Source organism: Lycorma delicatula, chromosome 2 (genome assembly GCF_047948215.1).
Source record: "Lycorma delicatula isolate Av1 chromosome 2, ASM4794821v1, whole genome shotgun sequence".
NCBI lineage: Eukaryota > Metazoa > Arthropoda > Insecta > Hemiptera > Fulgoridae > Lycorma > Lycorma delicatula.
In genome coordinates, this window is record NC_134456.1 from 221,378,195 (window position 1) to 221,403,869 (window position 25,675).

Here is a 25,675-nt window from a genome sequence, read left to right on the forward strand (position 1 = left end):
AGACCAACCCGGTGGGTTGTGAATGGAATGCCTGTCTCCAATAAACTACACAACAAAGTTATTATTTTTACATACAAATAATGTATTATGAAATTCTTGATTTAAATATACACCATTAACCCGATTTCCAACATCAACGTCACTCAGCACTGAAGTATTATTGAATGTCATTGTTTCTAATATTGTTTGTTCTTTATTAAGAGCAAATACACAGTTTAGATCAATATTATCAATAAGTGATGTAGTAATGTTACCATTTACAATGGCATTCTGAAATGTCATGGATCCTAGAAAAAAAAACCGATAAATTAAAAAGCTATAAAAATAACTTAACTATTCAGTTATAACATAATAGATATATAAACATATAAAAATCATATATTAAATGAATAAACACAATTTGCCTGGCCTTTGATGTTAAGTTCTCATGTTTGCAATCAGAAAGAACATGATATAATATTACATTTTCAGTATTTCTACTATTTTACTTTTGCTTCTATCGTAATTAACAAACAATTGTTATTCTTTTTAGTTTATTCATGTCTTTAAGAGTTGTGCTACTAGTTTCAAAGGCAACTAGTTTGTTGTTTGATTGACCACGGATACTTATAATTTGGTAGACTAGTGGCATCGGGCTTTTTTACATCTTTTATTTTTACCACTCAGTCCATTGTTTTTTGTTAATTCCAACTTTTTACTCATTAATTTTTACATTTATTATTTATTATTACTATTAGTTATAATTTTTCATGTTTTTATTTTTTTAAATAAAATAAAATCACTGAAAGTCAAATTTTAAAAATTTATACTTTTTTAAAAATAAACAGTAATCTAGAAAATAGCCTGTTTTTATACTTAAACAAATAATGTTTAGAAATAGTGTAAATAACATGTTTTTTTTTAATGATAAATTCACTTAGTAAGGAATAATACTTCTTTTAACACATTTTAGCTATAATCTTCTTACTAAAAAAAATCTCATCAAATAACTAACTGACAATACCAATATGGGGAACAGTAGCACTTATTGACAATGGTTGCAAAAGTGAGATAAATCATCATGATGAGAGCTAAAGAAATCTATCTTAAATTTAGTTCAGTCTTTCATTAAAAATTACAAGTACTTTTTGATAAGTATATTATTAAATCTCTCTTTAGTAACAGGGAGTGGATTCATCTTCACTCTTTAGCACCACTAAGTGGGAAAATATTAAATTACAGTTTGTCCATTTCAAACGGGTAGATGATTTCATACTCCAATCCTCTCACCTATGTACAACAGTACAATAGTTAAAAAAAACTGCATTGTATCAGTAATAATAAATGATTCATCGCTACTGTGCATTTATGTTTTATCAGCATATTATAATTTCCAGTCTTTTAATACTAAAGGAATTTTATTTAGACTTATTTTTTATTTACATACAGAAATAATATAAGGAGGCCCATAACCCTCTTAGATCCATCTGTGGTACTAATCTGATTTTATTACTTTGCCGATTATTATAATGACATTTATTTGTTTTACTTATAAATAATATAATATTTTTTTAAAAATGTATTATTTTAAAAAAATAAATTAATTATTTTTACTTTGACTTGTATTGAGGCTGGGCCCCTCTGAATTACAGGTCCTAGACATTTGTCTATTAGTAAATCCAGCCCTGACCATGTGGACACACACTAAGCATTGATTTTGTTATGTTTATAAGTGCTTTTATTAATACTTGTTTTTATTAACTTTTTTACAACAGCTGACCTTTTTTATTTATTTATCGTTTGGTTAACAACAGATATAAAAAAATTATACTTGATGCTAATGTCAATATAGTTTTATTATAAAACCCAAAAATTTTAACAACATTCTGCAAGTGCTAATATTATGTCTAAAAGAAAAGTTAAGAGAATGAAGGAGCCGAGTTTGAAATCACTAGTATCATATCGTTAACAGAAAAACACTACAAGGAAAGTGACTGACACAGACAGTTGATAACAATTCCCTTCATTGCATAGTAATTCATGTTCTTTCACCTGAAGGTTGCTTACATTCTTTGTGAAAGTTTTCTATCGAGTTAAACCCGTTGAATATTTGTCGGTGACAAAAGTAGTTTAACTATTCTGTTAGGACAAACTGATTCTAGGTGAAAAAGAATTCAAAATATCAGACCGATTCTTCAAATATCTGATATGCAATATAAAAGAAATTGCTCAATATTGTGTTGAAGAAAGATGCCTTGAACTTACTGATGAGACCTAAATTTTAAATTCCCAGTGCCAACAAAAATCATGTAAACAAAAAGGGGTGTCAATTTCAATCTTGAAATGTGACAGAATAATAATTATCCATGCTGAAGAGGATAATGGCTTCTTTTCTAACTAAATATGAATGGAGACGGAAATCATCTTCAAAAAAGGCTTTCCCTAATTTGCCCAAAAACAGAGTAGCAATAGTAGACACTGCAACATACCGTAACACATAAGAAGATAAGATACCAAATTTGCATTAAACAAAATTTCTATGATAAACTGGCTAAAGAAAACAAAAAAGGAAAAGAAATAAAATTAGATGAACACCTCAAAAAAGGGCATGCTGGCTGGGTTATGATTACCACCTATCACCCTGACTTGAATTCTAAGGAATTAATATGGACACAAGTCAAAAAGTGGGTTCCATGTCAAAATATTTCAGACAGTAAATCAAAATTTTAAAGAATTACTGTAGATGAGTTGAGAAAGTCCTGTCAACATATTGAAAAATTGAAGTCCAGTGTCGTCAAATGAAACAACCTGTTAAAGGTCAAATTGAAAATTTTAAATGCAGATGAAAATGATGATAGTTGTATAGTAGTGAAAGTGAAAATAATGATTAAATTGTTTAATACAGGTGTATTAAATTGCAGTACACTTCAGTTTTTATTTTAATGGATGATAAATTTATAAATCATGTTAATAAATGTTCAGCGAGAGGATTTATGAAAGCAGAACTTCAACCAAACTGATAAGTGATACTGTATGTGTTTCACTGTTCTAGAACTTCTTTAATTAAGTAAGATATTAATTATTTTTTACTTTAGCAAACAGTATTTTTATATTATTATTACTTCTTAAAAAGGAGAGACTTTATTTCAAGTATGTGCAAGTAGGTTACACATTCTAAATGTGAATGTACAGCTACTGAACACTATCCACCAATTATAATTGGACAAACTGTATTGCGGAAAGCGTGTTACACCACCTGATTTCTTTTCCCTCTGGATTTGTTAATGATATTAACAAAAAGACTACTATTACTACTATATCTTCAATTAATTCCTTTGAGACAAAAGTTTATAAAAAATATAAAACACAAAAGGTTATAAAATGTACAGATAATAAATATAATACTAACCGCTAATATAATCAGGTTTATCCAAATAAATAGCATTCTCTATTAAATCATTAATATCACAATTATAAATTCTTGACACATTCATATCATGATCTACTTGTAACCCACCGTGAAACATAATCTTGTTACTGAATGTAACTTCTTCCTTTATTGTTGACGATTCATTAATTAATACAACTTCTTCAAGAAATTTATTAATATCATAATTATTAAAACTATTATTGATGATTATATTACCTAATACTGTAACCTGAAACAAAATACAGTTTTTTTTTTTTTTTTTTTTTTATTTTCATTAAAGCATAAATTTTTTTAAGGATCTACATAATATATTACTAACTTGAACATGAGAAATACAAATAACTTAATTTGAAATGTTATGTTTATAATATGTCGTTTTTAAAAATTCGGTTTTAGCTGTACAACAGCCAGAAAATAGGATGTGTAAGATTCGAATCTGTAGCAAGTTTAATAAGTCCTGGCTGGATCAGTTGTATTAGTAAATTTCAGTAGCAATCCCACACTGGGCCAGCTCCTGCTGCTGAGTCAGCCAGCCAGGCAATTGAAGCCCAGCGAGCTGGAGTGAGAAGAAAGCGTCTACGTCCAGCGGCTACCTCGGCAGGCCGGCCAGCCCTGCTGCTCCAACAGGGTTGTTGGCATCCACCGGGGAGGTCCCATGTTGAGGCAGCCACGGAACTTCTTCTTGGTCTTCTCCAGGTGGTGGTTGACGATGAATTAAAAATTCACTCTTGTGCACACTCTTTTATTGGAACCTGAGAGTGGTGGGGCTGCAGCACCGTTATGCTGGGAGAACTGCGTGATCATCTGCAGGGGGGGAGTGGCACTTATACCAGCACGTACATGTGCTGACATCCAAGCTGCTACTGTTTCTGTCCACCGATATTAAATTAAGCATATATGTGATAACATAATACTTCCATATAAATAAAGGCAAGCTAAGAGATTTTTGTCTGGAATAAACAAGGATACTGCCAATTACCAGCTATGAAAATAGAAGACTAAATAGCCAAGAAATATTTATGGCTAATCTAACAGTGTGGCTTGAAGTTCCATCCAGATGATACTGTTAACTGCTGAAATTTTGTCAAACTGTACATTTAAGTGTACAATAAATTTATCTTCATTAATTATACATATGTTGGTTTGCTTGGCATTTCTACCATCACCACCCCATTCGGTCGCCCTAAAGCATAAGATCGAATGTCTGTGCCACAAACGGCTAGTGAGCCTCGAAACAGTTTAGCGACCAGTGTCCAAACTACCTCCTAGCCAACCTAAAAGCGTGAGCGGAATATGAGTGGTACCATACACCATTTGCTTGCGTGTCCAACCACCCACTTGTCACATATAACTAAAATGGGTAGACGCACCCCATCAACTACTAAAACATATATGACTATCAATAATTAATTTATCTTGTCAAAGACAGCAATTCGCTGCCACGCCTAGGCCACTGAATGCCAGCAAGTACCTGTCCACCATTAAAGCACTTGGAGTCTTAATCTGACTGGTATCCAGCCATATCTCTCAGTTAGCTTCCTACAGCAGCGTGGTAGGAGTCTTTTCCCTGAGGTCCACCTCTAAGTTCCAGGATGGCCTGAGTTCTGCCTCCCCCCCTCCAACCAGTAGCTGGGCAGTCGAACATTATGTGTTCATTCGACTGGACCTCTCCGCAGACGGACAACTCATCAGTTGCCAGGTGGAACCAAAAAAATATTGGTTTAAATTTACATGTTGGAGAGCATTCGGGCTCCCATTGAACTTAAAAATGAAGGAGAGGCATACATCCCCCCTAGATCCTGTATAAATCTATCCAGAAGATAGATTTATACAGCCCTTAGTCATGGCTTGCCATTCTTGCTGCCATGCTTTCATTGTGAGGCTGTAAAGACTCCTCCGCAGGTGGGAGAAGGGCAGCTGTTTGAAATTTAGAACTAGTGCATTGATATCACTGTTCTGCTTTGTTACAGGCCCGGCTCAAAACCCCATCCCAAATACGTCGGCTTCCCTGCCTCTTTGCAATTTCCATATGGCCGCCTGAACTTTCACCACTAAATCAACTGGGAAAGACTTTCCCAATACAGTGGTAGCCTCATAGGAGGTTGTTTTAAAAACAGCAGTGCATACAATTAAGGCTCTGCACTGCGCACTCCTTAAATTTTGAATAAGTGCTCGATTTCTTTCCAACCTATGCACCCAAACAGACGCCGCATAAGGGGTCATACTTTCGAAGACGCCTCAATACACCATGTACAAATGCCGGCTCAACAGTTCGTAATCCTTCCAAGCTTATGCATCACAGAGACAGCATCTGCTGTTACTTGCCTAATGTGGCTGCTACACAGCAATTTCTCATCAAACAAAACACCTATGTACTTATGAACTTGAACTCGGCTGATTACACAGCCTTTATACTTAATACGGGGGTTATGACTATATGATAATTTGTCTGCACCCTTTAGAAGCATAAACTTCATCTTGTGCACAGAAATCTTTAAATTTTGAATGTCCATCCAGCTCTCTCAGGGCTACAGGAACATTGTGGCATTCCAACTCATAGAGGACAAAACTCCAACACAAAGAAGGAAATGCTGTCTCTATGTCTATAAAAATTGTCAAAACATATTTACAGTCAGCGCTTTTCACCTCAGCAAGAGCATTTAAGATGCAATCCTCAGTGCCAACCCATTTCATAAAAACATACTGGCCTTGACTTAAAAATGAGTTCATATCGATGCTTTCCCAGAGCCATTCCACAACCAGCCTTTCAACCAACTTTCCGATTACTGGCAAGAGGCTGATGGGTCGAAAACTGCTGACCTCACTTGAATCCTTTCCTGATTTTAGAGCACCCTCACCAAAGCCACCTTCCAACAAGTCGGAAAACAACCCCAGTTTAGGCACCCCGAGAACAATCTACCAAGGCGGCAGTCTGTTCATTATACATATAAATAACATTTTAATACCACCAGCATTGCTACTTTTTGTAAACGAAAAGGATTTGACAAGGGTTAGATTAGATTATTTGGCTATTTTAATAATACTAGAATTCTTGTTAGTCATCCTGTTTAAAAACAGTGTTTAGAATAGCTTACTAAATAATTCAGAAGAGCATTAGAATAAAAAGCAGGATATTTGCATGGCACAATTTTTAAGTTATAATAGATGATAATCTTCTAACTGTACCCTTTAAAAATATATGTACACATGTATTATATTTACTAAGTAGTCAAATATAGAAGTCATTTTTAAAAGATGCAGTTTTTTATGAATTAGTTGTATAACAGCCAGAAAATTGGATGCACAAGATTCAAAACAGCAGCAAGGTTAATAAGTCATGACTGGATCAGTTAGTTGTATTAGTAAATTTTATAGTTAGCCTAAATTTTTTTTCATGACAGTTCATGACAGGAAACACTAAAGATATATTTATACTATATATTTATATTAAACAGTTTTTAAATTTTATGTTTTATAGTGAAAAATACAAGGTCTGTTCAGAAAATAACTGAACATTATTAATTAGGTGCCAACTGAGATATTTAGTGATGTGCAGTTGACAGCACTGTGTTCCGCATAACATCCTCTATAACCATGTTCTTGGATTGTTGATATCTCATTTAGTTTTTATGTTTTTGTTATTTGAGTGCAACTTGCTTAAGTGTTAGTAGTGATTTTTATAATGTGCGATTTCCAGTAGCAATGATACAATGTAAAATTTTGCGTGAAGCTGGGAAACCTTTCACAGAAACGTTTCAACTTTTGAAATAAGCTCATGGAGATGATGCTCTTGGTCATACACAATGTTACAAATGGTTTTTGCAATCCAATCATCACAATGGATTAGCAAAAAATCTTCACACCCCCAAGAAAGCAGTCAGTCTCAATTCAATCTGTGATGCTCTCTGTTTTTTCAATTTTAATGGAATTGTGCATCTTGAATTCTTGCCTCAACGTGAAACAGTGAACCACATGTACTCAAAGCGTTTTATAATGGTTATGTGAAAAAATTCACAAAAAGAGACCAGAGTTGTAACGATACAACTCATGGTTCCTTCACCATGACAATGCACCTGCACACTCAGCTTTGTCAATTCATCAGTTTTGTGCTAAAAATCAGATGCCTACCTACTTGCCAGACTTGGTGCCTTGCGATTTTTTCTTATTTCCAAAATTTAAATTACTGATAAAAGAATGCCGTTTTGAGACTATTGATGACATTAAAGCAAATTTGTCATAAGTCTTAAAGGCCATTTCAAATAAGCTATCCAGGACTGCTTCACAAAGTGGAAACACTGCTGGGAAAAGTGTGTGAAAGGTGAGGGGAGTAATTTGAATGGTACAAGGACCAATAATTTGTAAAACTAATAATAAAGATTAAAAAAATAAAGTTCCGTTATTTTCTGACCAGACCTTATAAATAGCAAGAACAACTAACTGTATTGCAAATTTCTAGTCCATTAGGGTAACTTAAAATAGTGACTTATTAAATCTGAACATCTTTTATATCAATAGAAGGTATTTCTATTGATACATTTCTACACAAACTGCAGCATCCGTTCAGAGCAAAACTCTCTGTTACTGTTTGAATCCTTCTGTCCACATAAGTCATCAGCAGAGAAAACATAAAGATAATCTAGATATTTATTAAATCATAAATTTAAATTATGATACAAAAAAATAACAGAGGCTAAAGTTAGTGTGGTCTTTCAAAGGTATGAAGCCATTTCTTCTGCCATTGCAAATAAACTTACTTTATTTACCGACTGGTTGTAGAAAGTTGTTATTTCAGTCAAGAGTGAATGAAAGGATCATTTCAGGTCTTTATTGCATTACCAAAACGATTTCTGAGAACAGAACGCATAACAAACTGCTTAAAATCCATGTAAACAGAAACCAATCAATTTCAATTGTTTTATAACTTGCTGCTGCAGTCTAATTGATAAAGCACAACATGCTTACTGCTCTACTTAATATTCTTATCAGAATCCTCTGCTATTTAAAATAGATGTTAGATAGCTTCATGCTCAGGATGTACCCTAAGAAATTTATCAATAACAAAATAATGTTAAGTATCCTTACATTTTTATCAAATGATTGTGCTTCAGAAAATTCTACTTTCTCATCTGAATGTAGATAAATATTTGTAACAAATGAAGTAAAATCAACATCATTTACAAGTCCTTTTACATATAAATTGTCAATACTGACATCATTTTTAAATTTAGCATTTCCTGTAAAATATAAATTTTTAGATAAATATATTAATATGACATTAATTCAATAAACACAAAAAATTTACAAATAATCAACATATAGAAGAATTTTGGAATTGGCTTCATCCAATAGAAAAACATAATAAACATAAGATTTGAATTTACAAACGATCAATTTTTATCAGTGCTTAAAAAGTTTTACATTATTTTCCAGTAAAAAATTGAACCGCTTTAAATTCTCATAATTGATGATGAACAGAATTATTCAGAAATTTTACTTTTAATTTTTAACTATAATAACTTAAAAGCTAAAAATAAAAATTTATGGTAGTCCATAAATTAAGAAGAAATAAAGTTATGGTTTTATGACTCATCTCTCCGCAAAATATGATTCATCAGATTTTAAAATAACTCCATCTGTTCTTATGTAATATTTAGTTTAAGAATAAAATTTGAAAAATAAAAAGCAGAGAAAGTTTTGAAATTTTTTAAAACATCATACTGTTTACAATTCAACAACTTGTAAACAAGCTATATTGTTTACAAGTCGACAACGTGACGTTCAAATTCGTAGAGGACTGCAGCACTGTTGTTTTGTTTGGCTATAGACAGAGATGGAGATATAACAGAACATTCCTACTGAACAAAGTAACATGCTTGTCAATCTGATCTAAACAAGAAATGTTGTTCGTTTAAAACAGGTTACTGTATTTTTTAGAACCTGTAATTTCTTTCTGATTACAGTAATAACACAATAAAAAAAATTAATTTACATTACTGTATTAATAAATGAAATAAATTTAAGCTGCAATTAATTACAATAATTTAATTAAGTAAATGTTTTCACTAAAATGGTATCATAGTTTACAGCATTATATTCAAAATTGGTAGTAATAATTTGGACATGCAGGCTTATCGAATCACAAGTTGAATATAGTTGCAGAATAAAAAATAAAATGATATTTTATATTAATTTACTAAATTACACAATCAATACTACTACAATACAGTCCTTAATCAGTTTCGTCTGCAGTTTCTGTAGAACTATCTTCTGTGACAGGCCAGCAACCCTCAATTTCTGAGATTGACTCATTTTCACCTCCACCAGAATTAATCTCCATTACCTAATGTCTCATCATTGTCCATCCCTGTATTTATAATTACGCTTTCAATGGCATCTTACATTAATGCATCTGTATTCCAGTAAGAATTCATTATCTACTGAACTTTCAACACTAATTTTTTCCAGTCTTTTATAATAATTAACGAAACTGCAACTAATATAATGGTTCTCAGTTCTGTTAATAAATATTTGTGGGGCATATTGCGGCCTCAAAAGTTTTTTAACTAGATTTCAAATAAATTCAACTGCATTAAAATCAGTGTGGTAAGGTGTCAGTCGAAGTACAGTAATTCCTTTGTTATTTAGTATTTTGTCTAACTCATATTGTGGTTCTGAGCAATGTAGTTTAGCAATTTCTAAATGTTTTTTTTTTTTAGATCTGGATCATAGTTACTTTATGTTTTTGGAGCCATTCTTGAATATCTTTTTTCAATGAATTGAATCACAGAGGTTTATTTTTTGTTTATTATGGTAAGGTGCATAATTGTACTAAAATATAATTTGTTGAAGTACTGAGATAACTTGCTTTTCAATATACTTCAAAAAAGTATATATGCTGTATATTAAAAAAGTGCCATCTATGAATCCCATGTTTACCCACATGTGCCACAATTAAACAATCATCAGCACTACTGTTAAAAAACATCTGGTATGTCATCACTTTGTCAGTACTTTTTTTACCATATAATGAGTGTGCACCCAAGTTTCATCTAAGTATATGACTGGTCTCTTCTGGTCAGAAGTTGCATCTATTCTCAGATAAGAAATATACACATGTTTCACAATTATATCATCTCATTCACACAAAATCAGTCTATTGTTTTTATACTTCCTGAATTGAAAACCCATACATTTTATAATTTTCCTTAGTGTTTCCCTACTAGCAGTAAAATTCAGTTCCTCACAACAAAAATTGTGTAATTTTCATATAGTAGGTAATTCGTAATTCCTAATATAATTCAAAACATTTAAGAAATTCTCATCCAATAACATACCTGTCAAAATCGTCCGTTTCATATTTATTATGAGTATATTTCTTTTTTTTCTTTGGCATTTGAATTTGAGACCCACTAGTACCTCTTTTTCATATCCGATTTTCCTGTTGTCAATAACTGTAGAACAGCTTAAATTCAGCAATCTACAAGCAAGTTCTGTCACTTTCCCAAGAGGTACCAATAATCCATTTTTTCTTTGTCTATGAACTTAGTATGTTTAACATAAGGTGATAGCGCATCGCCTCGCGTTTAACTTCTTCGCTGTCAAGCACTGACTGCGAAGAGATTTTCCACGTTCACTTGACATCTTAACACGACTACTTTTAAGTAACAACTGTTGCAATTTCCAGTGCAGAACAGAGAATATTTGTTTTTATTAGAAATAACACGTCTACACAAATTATATAATACTTACTATAACACGCTATTATAATACTTATAATAACTACACGCCTATTTTAAACTTTTAACCCATAATCCTATGAATAATGTTTGTCATAATAACATTACTTAAACCAAAAAAATTGATGTAAGAAATTTATACTTTATTTACGTTTTTTTTTTTTAGTATATTTTCATCATGCTTGAGTTTTAAAGCATATTGACTAAGAAAACAATTCCTCTTATTACAAAATAACAGGCCAAAACATAAACTTCATTATTTATACAAAAATAGATATAATTAAGCAGAAGAAAAACTGATGTTTTATAATAAAAATTGGAATTAAAATGATGTCTATTAATCCATTAATATAAATATACCCTAATAAATAATATAATGTTATGTAACGCTATCAGGATATGCATCTGCATCCATACATACAGACAGTAATGTCATGGCAGAAGTTGCAATTACTTTCACTGAAACGTAACTGTACACAACAGTAGTTCATAAACTCTCTGAATATCTGCTTCGTCTTGTCGAATAGTAACATAAGTATTAGAAAAATATTTTAATTTCTTTCATCTACACAAATTTTCTAAAAATACTTCTATATATATTTTAGAAAAAATAATACAATGCTAAAACTTAATAAACAATTAAACTTAAACTAATCCACCACAGAAAACAATTTAACACAGAATAAAAATAAATTAAGTATTAAAAAATACATACCAAAGAATTTTAATAAAATATCTAATATGTCTTTTCTCATTTAAAAAATAATCTAACAGCAATATGGTTTTTATGTTTAGAATGTTATAATCTAAGTTATAAATCTCTAGTAGCAAATAAGTTAAGCTATCCACTGCCTTTTAGATAAAAATTAATTCAAAGGAAACAATTTTTAAAGAAATTTGTGGCTATTTTGAAATTTAAGTTAAATTTTATATACGAGGGATAATTTTTTTTCAAGGTCTGATTGGTTACGAAATTAAAACCACAGTGAAAATAAAAAATTTTTTATTTGTAACAAGTACATAGTTACGCTATTTCTCTACATAGTCGCCACTTCGATTTAGACATTTGTCGTAGCATGGTACCAACTTTTTCCAATACCCTTGTCATAGAACGGAGCCGCCTGTGTTTTCAGCCATGTTTCTATGCTGGTAGGCAGCTCGATGTCTGTGCCAAAATGTTGTCCTCCTAGCCAGCGTTTCATGTGAGCAAAGAGGTGAAAATCAGATGGAGCCAAGTCCGGGCTGTATGGTGAGTGATCAAACACTTCCCAATGAAAACGCTACAGGAGCTTCTTTGTTACAGCTGCAGTTTGCGACTGAGCATAGTCATGGAGAAAGACAATGCCTGATGACAACATTTCTCGCCGCTTATTCTGAATTGCCCTTCGCAGACGTTGAAGAGTCACGCAGTATGAGGCTGCAGTGATGGTCGTGCCACTTCCATGAATTCCATCAAGAAAACTCCATTCCGGTCGCAGAACACAGTAGCCATACACTTTCTGTTGGAGAAGGTTTGCTTGAACTTCTTTGGTTTACTGGAAGAATGAGAATGCATCCACTGTTTGGATTGTTCTTTTGTTTCTTCAGTTTCGAAATGGACCCATGTCTCGTCCCCTGTGACAATTTTGTTCAAAAAATCTTTTCCTTCATTGTGGTAGCACTGGAGAAACGTTAGGGAGGCGTCCATTCTCATTGTTTTGTGATGGTCGGACAGCATGTTGGGAACCCATCTCGCACACAGTTTGCGGTACTGAAGTCTCTCACTCACAATTGTATAGAGAGCTTACCTTGAAATTTCAGGAAACGAATCGCTCAATACAGAAATTGTGAACCGTCGATTTTCTCGAATTGCCTCTCATCCACTCCCTCAACGAGATCATCGGTTGACACTTGCTTCCTTCCCTGACCGTCTGCATCATGAACATCTGCACGTCCTGCTTTAAAGTTCCTGCATCATTGTTGCACTTTGCTGTCACTCATTGAAGTTTCACCGTACACATTACTTATTCGTCAATGATTTTCAGCTGCATTACACCCCTCACCCTGAAGAAATCTAATTACCACTTCATCACTACCATACCACTTACATACCACATACTACTTCATACCACTTCATTAGCACTTCATCCTTGGCGGGAGATGCTATTGTTGTAGACATGTTTATGTGCTAGCTGCATATTCAGAACTAAACGAAGTGACGCGGCGTGATTGAAGGCCATACTAGAGACACTGCACAACACATATGCGCAAAGGTTCATCCAATTTTTGCGCCGGTTTTTATTTCACGATTGATCAGACCTTGAAAAAAATAACCCTCGTATATTTTATTTCAAAACTGACAGTTCTCTATAAGTTAAAACTGTTTAATTAATTTCATTAAATTGATCTATTTCTCATCTACAAAGGTTACTAAATATGAAAATTTCTACCATGAATCTTATTAAGAAAATTTTAAATCTCCTGCAAGTAAGATTTTGTAAACACCCTTCATCTTACATTTATTTATTTCCTTTTTATAAAAATTACAGGTTTTTGTCCAATTTCAGGTGCTGAAGACATATCAATTTTGTAATGTATGAAAAATTCCAAGCATGTCTGAATTTAAACTCAGGAACTTCTAAATTAAAGGCATAGGCACTACACCTAACCACAGAAGTCTGGTTACATAATTAACTGACGGTCCCCATTTTGTTTGTTTAAAATAAAAACATTACTTATTTTGTTTTAAATAAATAATAAATATAGTGCAAAAGTTTTACATTAATGTAATCTGTGTTGAAATACAAAATAATCTTTCACTCTAAAAATAAGTTTGGTAGTATCAAATATAAATCTATGGTCAGAAAGAAATTTCTGAAAATATTAGCATGGAATATGATTTATAGAAGTGAAACATGGATAACAAGAAATTGGAAAAGAAAGAGAACTTCAAAGTTCTCCAAAGCGATACAGTAAAGGTTGAAAATTAGGAGGAACAATAAAATTCAGAATGAAAAATCTATAGGTGAATGAGAGAGGAGAAAGATTTGTCCCAAAATTATTCAGTTCATCTGCATAATTAGTCACTAAAAGATTCTGGCAATATATGCATAAACTAGGCTGATCGACCATATTACGACACCTAGTTTGGTTAATTTGCAGAGATGTATAGAAGATGAGAACTATAGAGGAAGACAAAAACTGAATATACAAAACAGACAATAATTTTCAATGTAGGGTATAGTGAATTAGTGATGCTAAAAGACTAGCACACAGAACAAAAAGGAATGGAGTATAGCATCAAACCAGTCAAGTAAATATTGAAGAATATTCAAAAATAAGAATGCTTACAATGTTTTCCGCTTAAAATATTGAGAAAATGATTAAAAATAGAACAATTAATGAAAATTAAATTGTAGAAGATAAAACTCCCTTTTATTAAAGTCTACAGACAAGCAGACAGGAGTGTTATATTTATGTAACAGTTTAAATACACATGAGGATCAAATAAACAGGTGACCAAAAGTTTTAAAATAGAGCCTTCCACTTCTAAATGTAGAGATATAGATGTTAAGGATGATTTACATATAACCATAATCTTTTATTCTACAATCATAAAAAAGTATTTCATAATAAAATAAAATAAAATCATAAAAAGTCCTTATTTATTTTCCTGTTGTTCTAATTTAGTACGAATACACATACATAAAATATGTTTCTTACCTTTCCACAGATGGGTATCATTATCCAAATACTTATATTTAGACAACAAATCAGTAAAATTAACTTCATTTAAATGACCACTCATTTGTAAATTATTTACATTTACAGTGCCCTTTACATACAGTTTCGCTAAACAAAAGTAAAATAACCATTTAAATATTCACAAAGCATTAAAAACATGAAAATAATGCAAGTTATCTTAACCAATAATGCAGGAAATAATCACTAATACAATTTTAAAATAATGAATAATTTTTATAGCACAAAAACTTCATGGGTAATGTTCATTTACACATGAAGTTTTATATGTAATTCACATTCACGGATATGAATATGAATTAAGTTACATATGAATCACTGAAATATAAATTAATAAAATAAAACTCTTACCATTTATTGTTTGATTACCATATTTTGTTAAAACATTAGAAATATCCATGTTATTTATACGTTTTACATTCAGATCACCATCTATATATAATCCATTTAAAAATGTCTTAGTTCCTCCAAAATAACAAAGAATATATTAAAATTCAAACTAGAAAAGTACATTTTTATAGTGTATGACAATGTACAGGAGTTAATAATAAAAAATGTAAATTCCATATTAATATCAACTTTATACAAAAATAATCAAACAAATAAGTGTTAAAATAAGGTTGTGTGTGTGTATGTACAACCTAGACAATCAATGCTCGTTTATTTCACATCATTACACAAAGTACAATTGCCAGTAAGCAGTTAAACAAAACAAAACTCTTTATTTTAATTTCATCATGTGATAACAGCTGGCAGTATGCTGCATTCATGAACTCCTGTAATACTATATTTTTTCTTTTGCTTCATGAAGATATGTTACTCTACTCTAATTATAAATAGATTGCATTAGATTTTACCAAGAACAAGACACTTTGCTATCCTCAACACATTCATACGTTTGAATTTTTGGGCAATCTTCAAATAGGAAAAAGAATAGCTGAAGAGTCCCATTGGCACAGAGGGTCGCTACTCCACTGAACTCCAACAAAGAAGTGACTGCCCAGTTGGCTATTATTAGATATGATTTTTCCATTCCTAGTTTGAGCCAGCTAGTACTGCGCTCTAGTATCTACTAGCGCTGGCCTGTGAATCAGTTTCATACTTCGATTCGAGTGAAGAATCCCGTCCGACACAGTCATGCATTCTCTTAGTCTAATGTGACTTATTTTGTAGTCTTTTAAGTGTGACAAAATTAATTTCAACTATCCTAGCAGAACATGGTTTCATCATTTCATCTGAATACCAATATAGTCCATACTAGCTCTAAAGGCTTAACAATGATGACTCAAATAGCACAGTAGCTAGCAACTGATCCAAATCCTATAGCACTTTTCCAAGAAACAAGAAATATAAGATAAGGGAATGAGAGAAAGAAGAAGAAATGTCCTCACCACAGAGGAACAGGGGGTGAGTGGCACAAGGCAGGTGTCTTCGACTACAGGGGTGGGTTGGGATGTCCTAACCACAGGTGGACGCTAAAGATTTGAATGGTTTACCATCTTGCCCAGGGCCTTAAAGCTATATAACTGCCCCTACTGCTCTACTTAACTGCTCTTCTGTTAACTACAGAAATATAATTTAATATTTGGGGCTAATAACTGTTGTGAATGTATCATTCATTACTTCAGACCAAAAACAGGAAAGATTCAATGTCATGAAGGTACAATAGTTAATAAAAATTAAATTGATGATGTGCTAAGCAAAAATTTAGATTCTGCATGCGACTGATTCTAGTGACTGAAATAATTCTAATGCTAATGATTTAAATTGAAAATTAGAAATAAAAGTAAATGAGGTAGTTTACCTCAACTGGCTAAACAGCCATTTTTACTAAATATGTAAAGAAAAAAGTAATAATAATAATAAGAAGAAGAAGAAGAGATGTTACTGAGGCTAAACATTTAAAGTCTATTTCTTGGATACAGTAATGGATATGGAATGAAGGACATTTAGAATTTGGGAGTAGAGGATTAAGAAAATACGCAGTAACTTCTATAGAACTATTCTTAAGAGCTATATTTCATCACAAAATAAAAACTAATTGATCAGTAAAAATCATAAAAACAAGAAATTGATAAAAAGAATATTTTGCAAAATGTCATAACACATCTGGACATCAAAAAAACAATGTTTTTATTAAACCAAGTTTAATAAGAATAAGATGCTCTCTGTAGTCAAGTACACACTTATAAGTTCAGAAGAGTTAAAGAATTTCATAAAACAACAAAAGAGCAGTTCTATTTCAAAACAAGATACAGTTAAATTTATTTTAATCACTTTATCATAAAGTATCCCACCCATCTAGCCAGAACCTGGACCCTTGAGGCTCACTCAGGTCAGTCTAGGTGAATCCCAGAGCCAACTCAGGGGCTCATCAGGGCCTCCTGGAGCCTACCCATGGCCGCAGAGCTGGCTTCACTCACCATTCCCTATTTGTCAGGGGGACTGGCATCCTGGACATCTACACAGCTTGCTTTGGTTGCCATTCCCATCTACCCAGAGGGCTCCACCCCCCTCCTGGACCCCTGCACTGTACGTTATCCTAATTCTCACTCAAATAATCCACCCGTCACCCATTCCGCTCATATCAGCTCTACTCCAATTTCACCGCAGTCTGATCCCACCACAACGTGTTTTTCACTCTTCATAAATTTTAGGAAATCGAGGAAGTTGCGTATACCCAGCCTCCCAATCTGGATGAACAACAATTTGAGGATCATCCATTTCACTCTACAACCACTTGAACTCCTGAAGGACGATACGCCGTCGCTCTACCTCTTGCTTTAGATGATACGACCGTGGCTAGCAATCGCAACAGATCATACAAGTTATGGACCTACGAGGCTAACCGTGTTAGTCAAACTTTGGAAACTACTTCATCTCATTCTGTAAAATCTTCAAGTAACGCTTCTGACATCGTGTCTCAAGGATCATCTGCCTCACAGCTTCCTTCTTGTGATTCCTGGTGGAATGGTCCATCAGCCTTCCACGTTCCTATCCTTCACATACCTCTTTCTAAGCTCAAGAAAATTGTGCATTCATACTCGTCGCCTTTGTGCCTTCTCATTTGTCGCCTTTGTGCATTCTTATTAGTTGACCTCTCACTTCTCTTTCATCGGATCCTGCTGAGGAATCCTGCACGCTTTCCCCTGGACACTTTCTCATCGGGTCTCCAATCCTTGGACTTCCCGAAAAACCCATTGATTCAAATCTTTCTCTTCGTGTTCGCTGGACTCTTCTACAGCAAAAAATCCAACATTTCTGGAATCGATGGTCCAAAGAGTACCTTCATGAGCTCACTTCTCGTTCAAAATGGAACAAATCCCAACCCAACCTTGCTGTTGGTGACCTCATCATGTTGAAATCTTCTAGTACTCTTCCACTTCGCTGGCCCATTGGTGTTATCTCTGAAACATTTCCTGGTAAAGATGATATTTGTCGTGTTGTTCGTATCAAACTTTCTTCTGGTTTTGTCACTCGTCCTGTGAATAAAATTCACCCTCTGGTCTTCTCTTCTTGATTTTCCTCGCTCGCCCCCCAGTATGTTTACGCCAATGCGTAAGTTGTTTTTTTCCAATAATGTTTTTGTCATTATTTTATCTGCTGTGGTTGCAATGTTTCATAAAAGCAATTTCTATTTAACCACATTAGCTTTAACTGTTTTTTGTTATCTCTATTTTAATGTTGTCAAGTTCCTAGAAGTTTAATTTTCTTTGTCTGCGATCACGTCATTTCCTCTACTTGTTCGTATTTCAGCAATTATTTATCAGTTTTACGTAACTCTTTTAATGGTCTGCTTGCTTATAAAATTAATCTTTCATATGTTGTTTCTTACCCAAACTTCCCGTTTATGCTAATTTTCTTTGTCTTACCAAAATACCAGCACACTAGCTCTTGTTGTCAACACACACACTCTTCTGTCCATTGCCTTCTTTGTTTCCCCCTCTTCTCATCACGCCACTATTTCCATGATGAAAGTAACAAGGTGTCGCACACCCAGCGCAGTGGCTTGTCCCAAAATCCTTTTCCCGCCATGATGTTTAAATTCGTTTATGCGGTTGGCGCACAAAAAGAAGCAAGACATCAATGTAATTAAAGGCAGAATTATCAAAAATAAACAAACTTTTGAAACATAAAAGAATAAAATTTATTGACGTATATGAAAATTGGCATCGAAATGTGGATTTTTACTCTAATATTTATAAATAGGAAGTGCCGTACTCACGTGTGCATGTACACGCACTTCCAAATAAATATGGAGTGTAGGTTTTTTTGTTTATTTTATATAAAATTTAATTGACTGTATGTGGAGTCGAGAATTATGATCTGAATGATTAATTTCTTTTATTTCTTAACAATATAATAATTTCTAATAATTTTTCTTAATAAACAATTTACCTTGAATTAATTATTAATGTACTATTAGATACAGAGCAGTTCAGAAAATAATTAACTTATATTGTTTTAATTCAAAATGAAAATATAATGGAAACATTTTATATGAAATAGAAAATAAAATAGTTTTCATTAACATAAAAAACTTTCATTGTGTTCTTTAACTTCTCACACGAAGACTTTGTGTCAGTTGCACTTCATAAGATGTGTCCCCTGTTTGTTTGTTTAGGTTTTCATTCATTATTTTGAATTTTATCTTAATTAACAATCAATTTCAATACTCTTAAGAATCAATAGACTTGTATAAAATATTTATTTTTATTAAGGATTATTAAAAAAAAATTGTTTATTATTTTGAATAAATATTACAATTTTATCAGTACCAAACAATACTAATTCATATTGAAAGTGAATAATCATTCATAAATATTCGATTATTAGCTCGTTTAATCATTATCATGTATTTAAAATTTTGTAAAATTTTTGTACAACTAAAAACTTTTGTCCCAAAATCCCTTACTTATATGTTCAAATAACCCGGTAGAAAATGAGATTTTGGGATGAGCGTATACGCATGCGCGCCGAATACAATGCTACACCTTGTTACTTTCATCATTGTTAAGTTAATCTTCAAATTCGGTATATTACGTCTCTGTTGAAAGCGTTTCAATCGCTACAAACTGCCAATTCTATCAACGCCGGATCTTCTCCAGCTGCTGATTACATTTTCATCGATGCAGTATTCTCTCCAAACTCATTTCTACAAATCTGAGACGCCACGTCTGGTTCAACTTCTAATCACAAACTGTACCTCTGTTAGTTTTGATTTGCCATTACAGAATACACCAAGGATAAACTATGAATATGTGCACTTTAATTTCACGAGTTCATTTTTTACCAATATTCGTGTGTTATTAAGAATGTTCAAATCCTTCATTATTATTTATAGTAAACAGTTACGCTATTAGTAAAATTTGTGAAACATTCAGTTAATCGTACATTATGCATTTCAATTTCAAGTTTGGTTTAAAAAACCGTTTATTCACTTAAGTGCAGTCCCGACAGGTGGCTTAAATAAGGTTATGTTATTATGTCATATGCAACATATTTTATGTGCTTACTTATCTATCATTCAATTTAATGTAATTTGTTAATCGCAGAGATTAATTATTATCTACTCATGAACTGAATTCATATTACTTCTCTTAAATCAATCTAAAGAAAATAACTCGTGATGTGAAGTTACGTTTTTGAACTTCTTTGTAATTTTATATTTTCAAGAAAGCTTGTTTACTAAAATGAACTATTTATATGTTTACTTATTTCAATTTGATTATTGTAATTAACTCTTTTCTTATACTGGAAGATTATCGTGGCTTCTTTTTCTACAATAAACTAGAATTGCTAGTTTAAATTATTTAATGTTAAGTTTGATGATGTTCATAATTCAGAAAAGGCCAGTGCCAATAATAAGATTACTGTAGTTTATTTGTCTAAGTTAATGACAATTGTTCATTGCTAATTTTTCAATATTACAGCATATGTCAGTAATGCAATAGTTTTCCAGTCATACTATGTTTATTGATATGTTTTTCTAAGTATATAATTGTAAATAAGGTGTTTTATGTTCTTTTCTTTTCAGGCTTTGTTAAATTGTAGATTTTCAAAATGTTTTGAAAAATCTATATTCATGCATTATCTCATTTAATATCATACTGATATGCTGATTTCAGCTGATATTTCTTATATAGAATTAAGTTATGTTTATTTCATAATTTCTTTTAATTTTTTCAGGTTATGATTTATCATAAGTTCAGTTGTTTTCTTTCTAATTAAAGTCCAATTTCTTTTGGCAAATACAAGCTGTGTGTTCTTTTATTTTTGTTAACTTTACCCAACAAAGTGCACTTAAAACAGATAACAGAAAAATAATTATGAAATAAAAGAATTAATATATTTTTCCTTAATAAATGTCTTTAATTTACATCTTCATCCTCCTTGGGACCAAAGAAATAATGAATAGTTTTAATATCTTAACCTTCAAGGGAGCTAGGGCCTCGGTCAGTGGCTTAAAACCTTCCCTTGGGTATCATGAACATATTCTGCAAATTTGAAAGTAATTGGTTGGTTGGTTACCACATTGGTTATGTGATAACAAACAAACAGACAAACTTTATGCATATATATTTCTGAATAACCATGATCTATTGGATCACAGGTAACCTTCTGCATGCAAAAGTTAGCCTTCAACCTACAAACAAATACCCCGTTTGAATTTTGAAAATCGGACAATTGTTTGCAGAGATATTATAAGAACATGCACCTCCCAAAACAGTGTCCCTGGGGCACCCTGTTTACTACCAGTTAATGGTGATGATTGGTCTACCCTTCCTTGAGATCCTCGAATACCTCACCACTCTAGCCTCACACGCATCTGCTAGGGAAGTCCATTACTGTTAAACAAATTTTTTTAATTTGTTTAATATTATTTTATTTAACGTATATTTATTTTATTATTTTTGTAATATTATTCATTCATTGATTCGAATCATTCAGTTCAAACCAGCTCACACAATGATAGAGACTCACAGTTCGCAGTTAATTAATTCTATTCATTAAAGTTTGTGCTTCAACTGGCAAATCTCCACTGCTATATATGTATATTTTAAGAGATTTTTTGAGGTGAAATATACCTTCTAAAAACCTTCTCAGTTATGCCAAGAATCATGGGTAAAAATTTGGTTGGGACTGAGAGAGTAGTTTTTTGTTTATTCCAAACAAACACCATCTTCCTCTTTATATAATAGTATAGAACTACCTAACCTTATTATTACAAAAAAAAAAATAGTCAACTATATCTATTTTAATTCTTTTTACAGAAACTAAGCTCAAAAAAAGTCTGTACAAAAAATTTACCATTTAACCCCTTACTGCCTTTTATTTTCACTAAAAATAATGCTATGTTGATCTATTTTTTTTTTTTAATTTAATAACTTTTTTTGACTAATAATGGCCTAGTATATATATATAATAATCAGTAATTTTTCTTGCAAAAGATATTTTATAATATTTACAAAAAGTTAATTACCTAACCTACCTTGAACATGTTAACTATTAATGATGTATTCGTATTGTCCATAAACATAACTAAATTATATTTTACACTGTAATTGAAATTATTGCCTTTACTACTAAAAGTTTTATTCTATCACGATTGTTTTTAACATTTTTTTAGTGTATGAAATATTTTAAAACATGGAGCTACACACAGCCCAACATCGTACTCCATACACTGGTATCTTGAGTCTTTACCCTTTTTATTGTGTGAACATACTACACATCTTCTTGAAGCATTTACTCTCATTCTGTTTGTGGGCATGTACTCTGGTAAGTGCCTTTTCTTCAACCTCAGAGGATCCTCTTCTAGTAATTGTCTTCCTGATTTCCGTTTGGCTACAAAATGTTTCCCAACAATTGCTTCTACCAAAGCCTCTCTAAATTACAGATGTGTGTACGGTCCTCCACATTTCTGATGCAAAATATGTGCATTGAATATGCACATATTTAGAAGGCGTTTGAATTCCTTTTTGTTCCAAATTTTCTGTCACTTTCATTCAAGAGCATGCACCAAGCATCTGATCCACTTTATCAACACCTCCCATATAAATGTTGTAATCATTTATAATTGAAGGAATGATGGCATTTTGCTCTTTTCTTCTTACCTCAACTGGAAGAACTTCATACTGAGTTGACAAACATAGCACATCCCTTTTATCACACCACTTCAATAGCATCATTTGACCGGAGTTTTCACTCAATGCTATCATTCCATTTTTCTTCAATTTTTGATTTAAAAATCCTTAGGGACACCTTTTCTATTACACCTTACGGTTCCCACCAGATCAAGTGTCTTTATTTTTCAAAACAATAGAAATTGTCAGAATACACATAATATAATATCCCTTTTGAAGTAGGTCATGCATCAGAGTAAGTACAACATTAGTTGCATGCCCATAATTTTCATTATGGATTAGTTCTGTTTCACTTCTGGTATATAAAAGTAGCTTATAAATGTATCCTGATTTTGATTCAGACAAAACATAGGTTATGATTCTAAATCTAGCTTGTTTGATTCTTATAAATTGGATAAACTCAACTGACCTTTCCACAACAAAAGGCTTTCATCGATAGCTACTTCCCTCTCTGGTGTGTAAACAGAAAAAAATTTGTCATTTACATATTATAAGACAGGTTTAATTTTATGTATTCTTTTGTTTTTTTGAGCTGGGACATTATTTGTAAAATGTAAAAACCTAGGTAAAAGTTTGAAACATTTGTGTGCCATAACAACCGAAAAATCTGGGATTGCAAATAATGGTTTTCTTGTATAACATTTATTAATTTCGGGCTTCTAGATCATTCCATGCAAAATGAAGACTGTAATTAGCAAAAATATTTCATTTCTATCTGCTGGTTTCCACCCTTGAAATCGGGAAAACTGCTTCAGAACTTTATTTAACAGAAAATTATCTATTTGGTTTATAATTATATCAACCAATTCATCAGTTATAAAAAGTTTAAAAATACTAAATATATCATTTAGATCAGGAATAGCAACATTTATACCTGACTGTCTAGTAAAATTGGCCTACAAAAGAATCAGACTGATAGTAATTTACCCATTTGATATTACTTGTATATCTTTGAATAGGCCTATCTGAATCACCTGCACCAACCTCATTAGCATAATCCTCATCATCATCAGGTAATAACAACAACAATACGTCTTCACACATATCATCTAAACTGTCACTATCGCTATCAGATTGTAACTGGTCTAAAATGTCAAAATATTCATTTTTTTAAGTAGATACCATCTCAAATATAAGAAAACAACTTGCATAAAGCTATTATAAAAAAATGTGAAAACTACTGGTCCAGTTTACAAATATATGGTGAAGTTTATAACCATATACCTAATATTTAAAAACAAAACAATGGCTACAACCAGAAATAAACATACAAAAATACTCATACAATCACTCATGAACAAGATGTAAATAACACGCCATACAGGCAGTATCAGCTGTTTTACATATCAAAAATGTCTTAGAATGCAACAAAAACTCTTTACTAGCGCTGTATATTATTGCAGAATAATGATGAACTACATTCGAAAATAATCGCCGGAATATTATGACACAGAGTAAATTAAAATTAGACAGAATATTCCAACAAAGGCCCTTTTTGTGCATATTGGCTACATCAGAATATTCCGTCATAGTCCAGTAAGGGGTTAAAAAAACATTTTCCACATGTTTATCTATGTTATACAAAATACATTAGTTAAATTGTTATGTAACAAGAAATAAATACTACTTACAGATCTACAACAAAGTGATGGAATTAGCTTTAAATACCTCAAATATTATATGAAAAATATTTCATTTTTACACTTAAACAAAAAACTTTATAAATAAACTATTTTTGAAAAGTGAATACGGACCTGTGATTACTATGTTTTCATCAGTTTTCTTAACAGTATCTTCATAAAATGCATTAAAATCAATAAGTTTGTTATTAATAAAACCCTGGACATCTGTACTGTTACAGTGTACTTCATCCTATAAATGTTTAAAAGAAAAAGAAAGTTATTTAACAATCTTTTTAATATTATTCAATACATAAACCAATTTAAAAAATATAGATGGACTCTCACCAATGTTAAAATCAGCAGTTCTGTAAAGCCCAGACTGTGTTAATTATGTAAAATAGCCAAGAATTATTATGAATTAAAAGAGTATTTCCCTTACACTTCAAACAAACATACACCGTAAGTTAATGTAAAAATCCATTACTTTATCAACAATGAATAAATACCCTTCTATGAGCTGACAACAATTATATTCTAGTTATGAAATTATTAGTTACACTGCATATAATTAATTATGATGCAAAACTGATAATGGCTATAAGAAAGGTTGAATCAATAATTACCTCAAAAATTAATTCTCCTTCAATGAAATTATTTTTTTCTAGACCAATTGCTGATTTATTAATTTCTGTGATATTATATCCATTGATTCCATTTTGAGTAGTAATACTTCCATCGATAATCACTTCTAAAAAAAAAAAAAATGGCAATGTAATTCCCCAGAACAAGCATCCATACAGAACTTATTAAAAATGTAAGGAGTGAAGTGCTTTTTCAATTCTTCAATGATCCAAATAATATTACTTTTAACCCCCCAACCTTGCAAACAATCTAAAATGAGATAATTCATTCATTCAAACAGCATAGTCATTTTAAAAAAATAAGAAGCACCTTAATAAGGCAGGCCTTAATAAGGAGGTGAAGAGTGAAGTGTTTGTCAATTTTCTTCAACCAACTGAA

The 25,675-nt window shown here is 31.9% G+C and overlaps 1 protein-coding gene across 1 annotated transcript in view; it reads right to left on the reverse strand.

Moving 5' to 3' along the window:
• Positions 1 to 25,675, reverse strand: part of LOC142320072 (uncharacterized) — a 50,360-nt gene that overhangs the window by 4,652 nt on the left and 20,033 nt on the right. The window contains exons 7-11 of the mRNA XM_075357749.1: positions 25,279 to 25,403; positions 24,788 to 24,905; positions 8,492 to 8,643; positions 3,389 to 3,638; positions 76 to 287 (exon numbers count right to left, since the gene is read on the reverse strand). Coding sequence (XP_075213864.1) covers positions 76 to 287; positions 3,389 to 3,638; positions 8,492 to 8,643; positions 24,788 to 24,905; positions 25,279 to 25,403 — 857 coding nt within the window. The remainder of the gene's footprint in view (positions 1 to 75; positions 288 to 3,388; positions 3,639 to 8,491; positions 8,644 to 24,787; positions 24,906 to 25,278; positions 25,404 to 25,675) is intronic.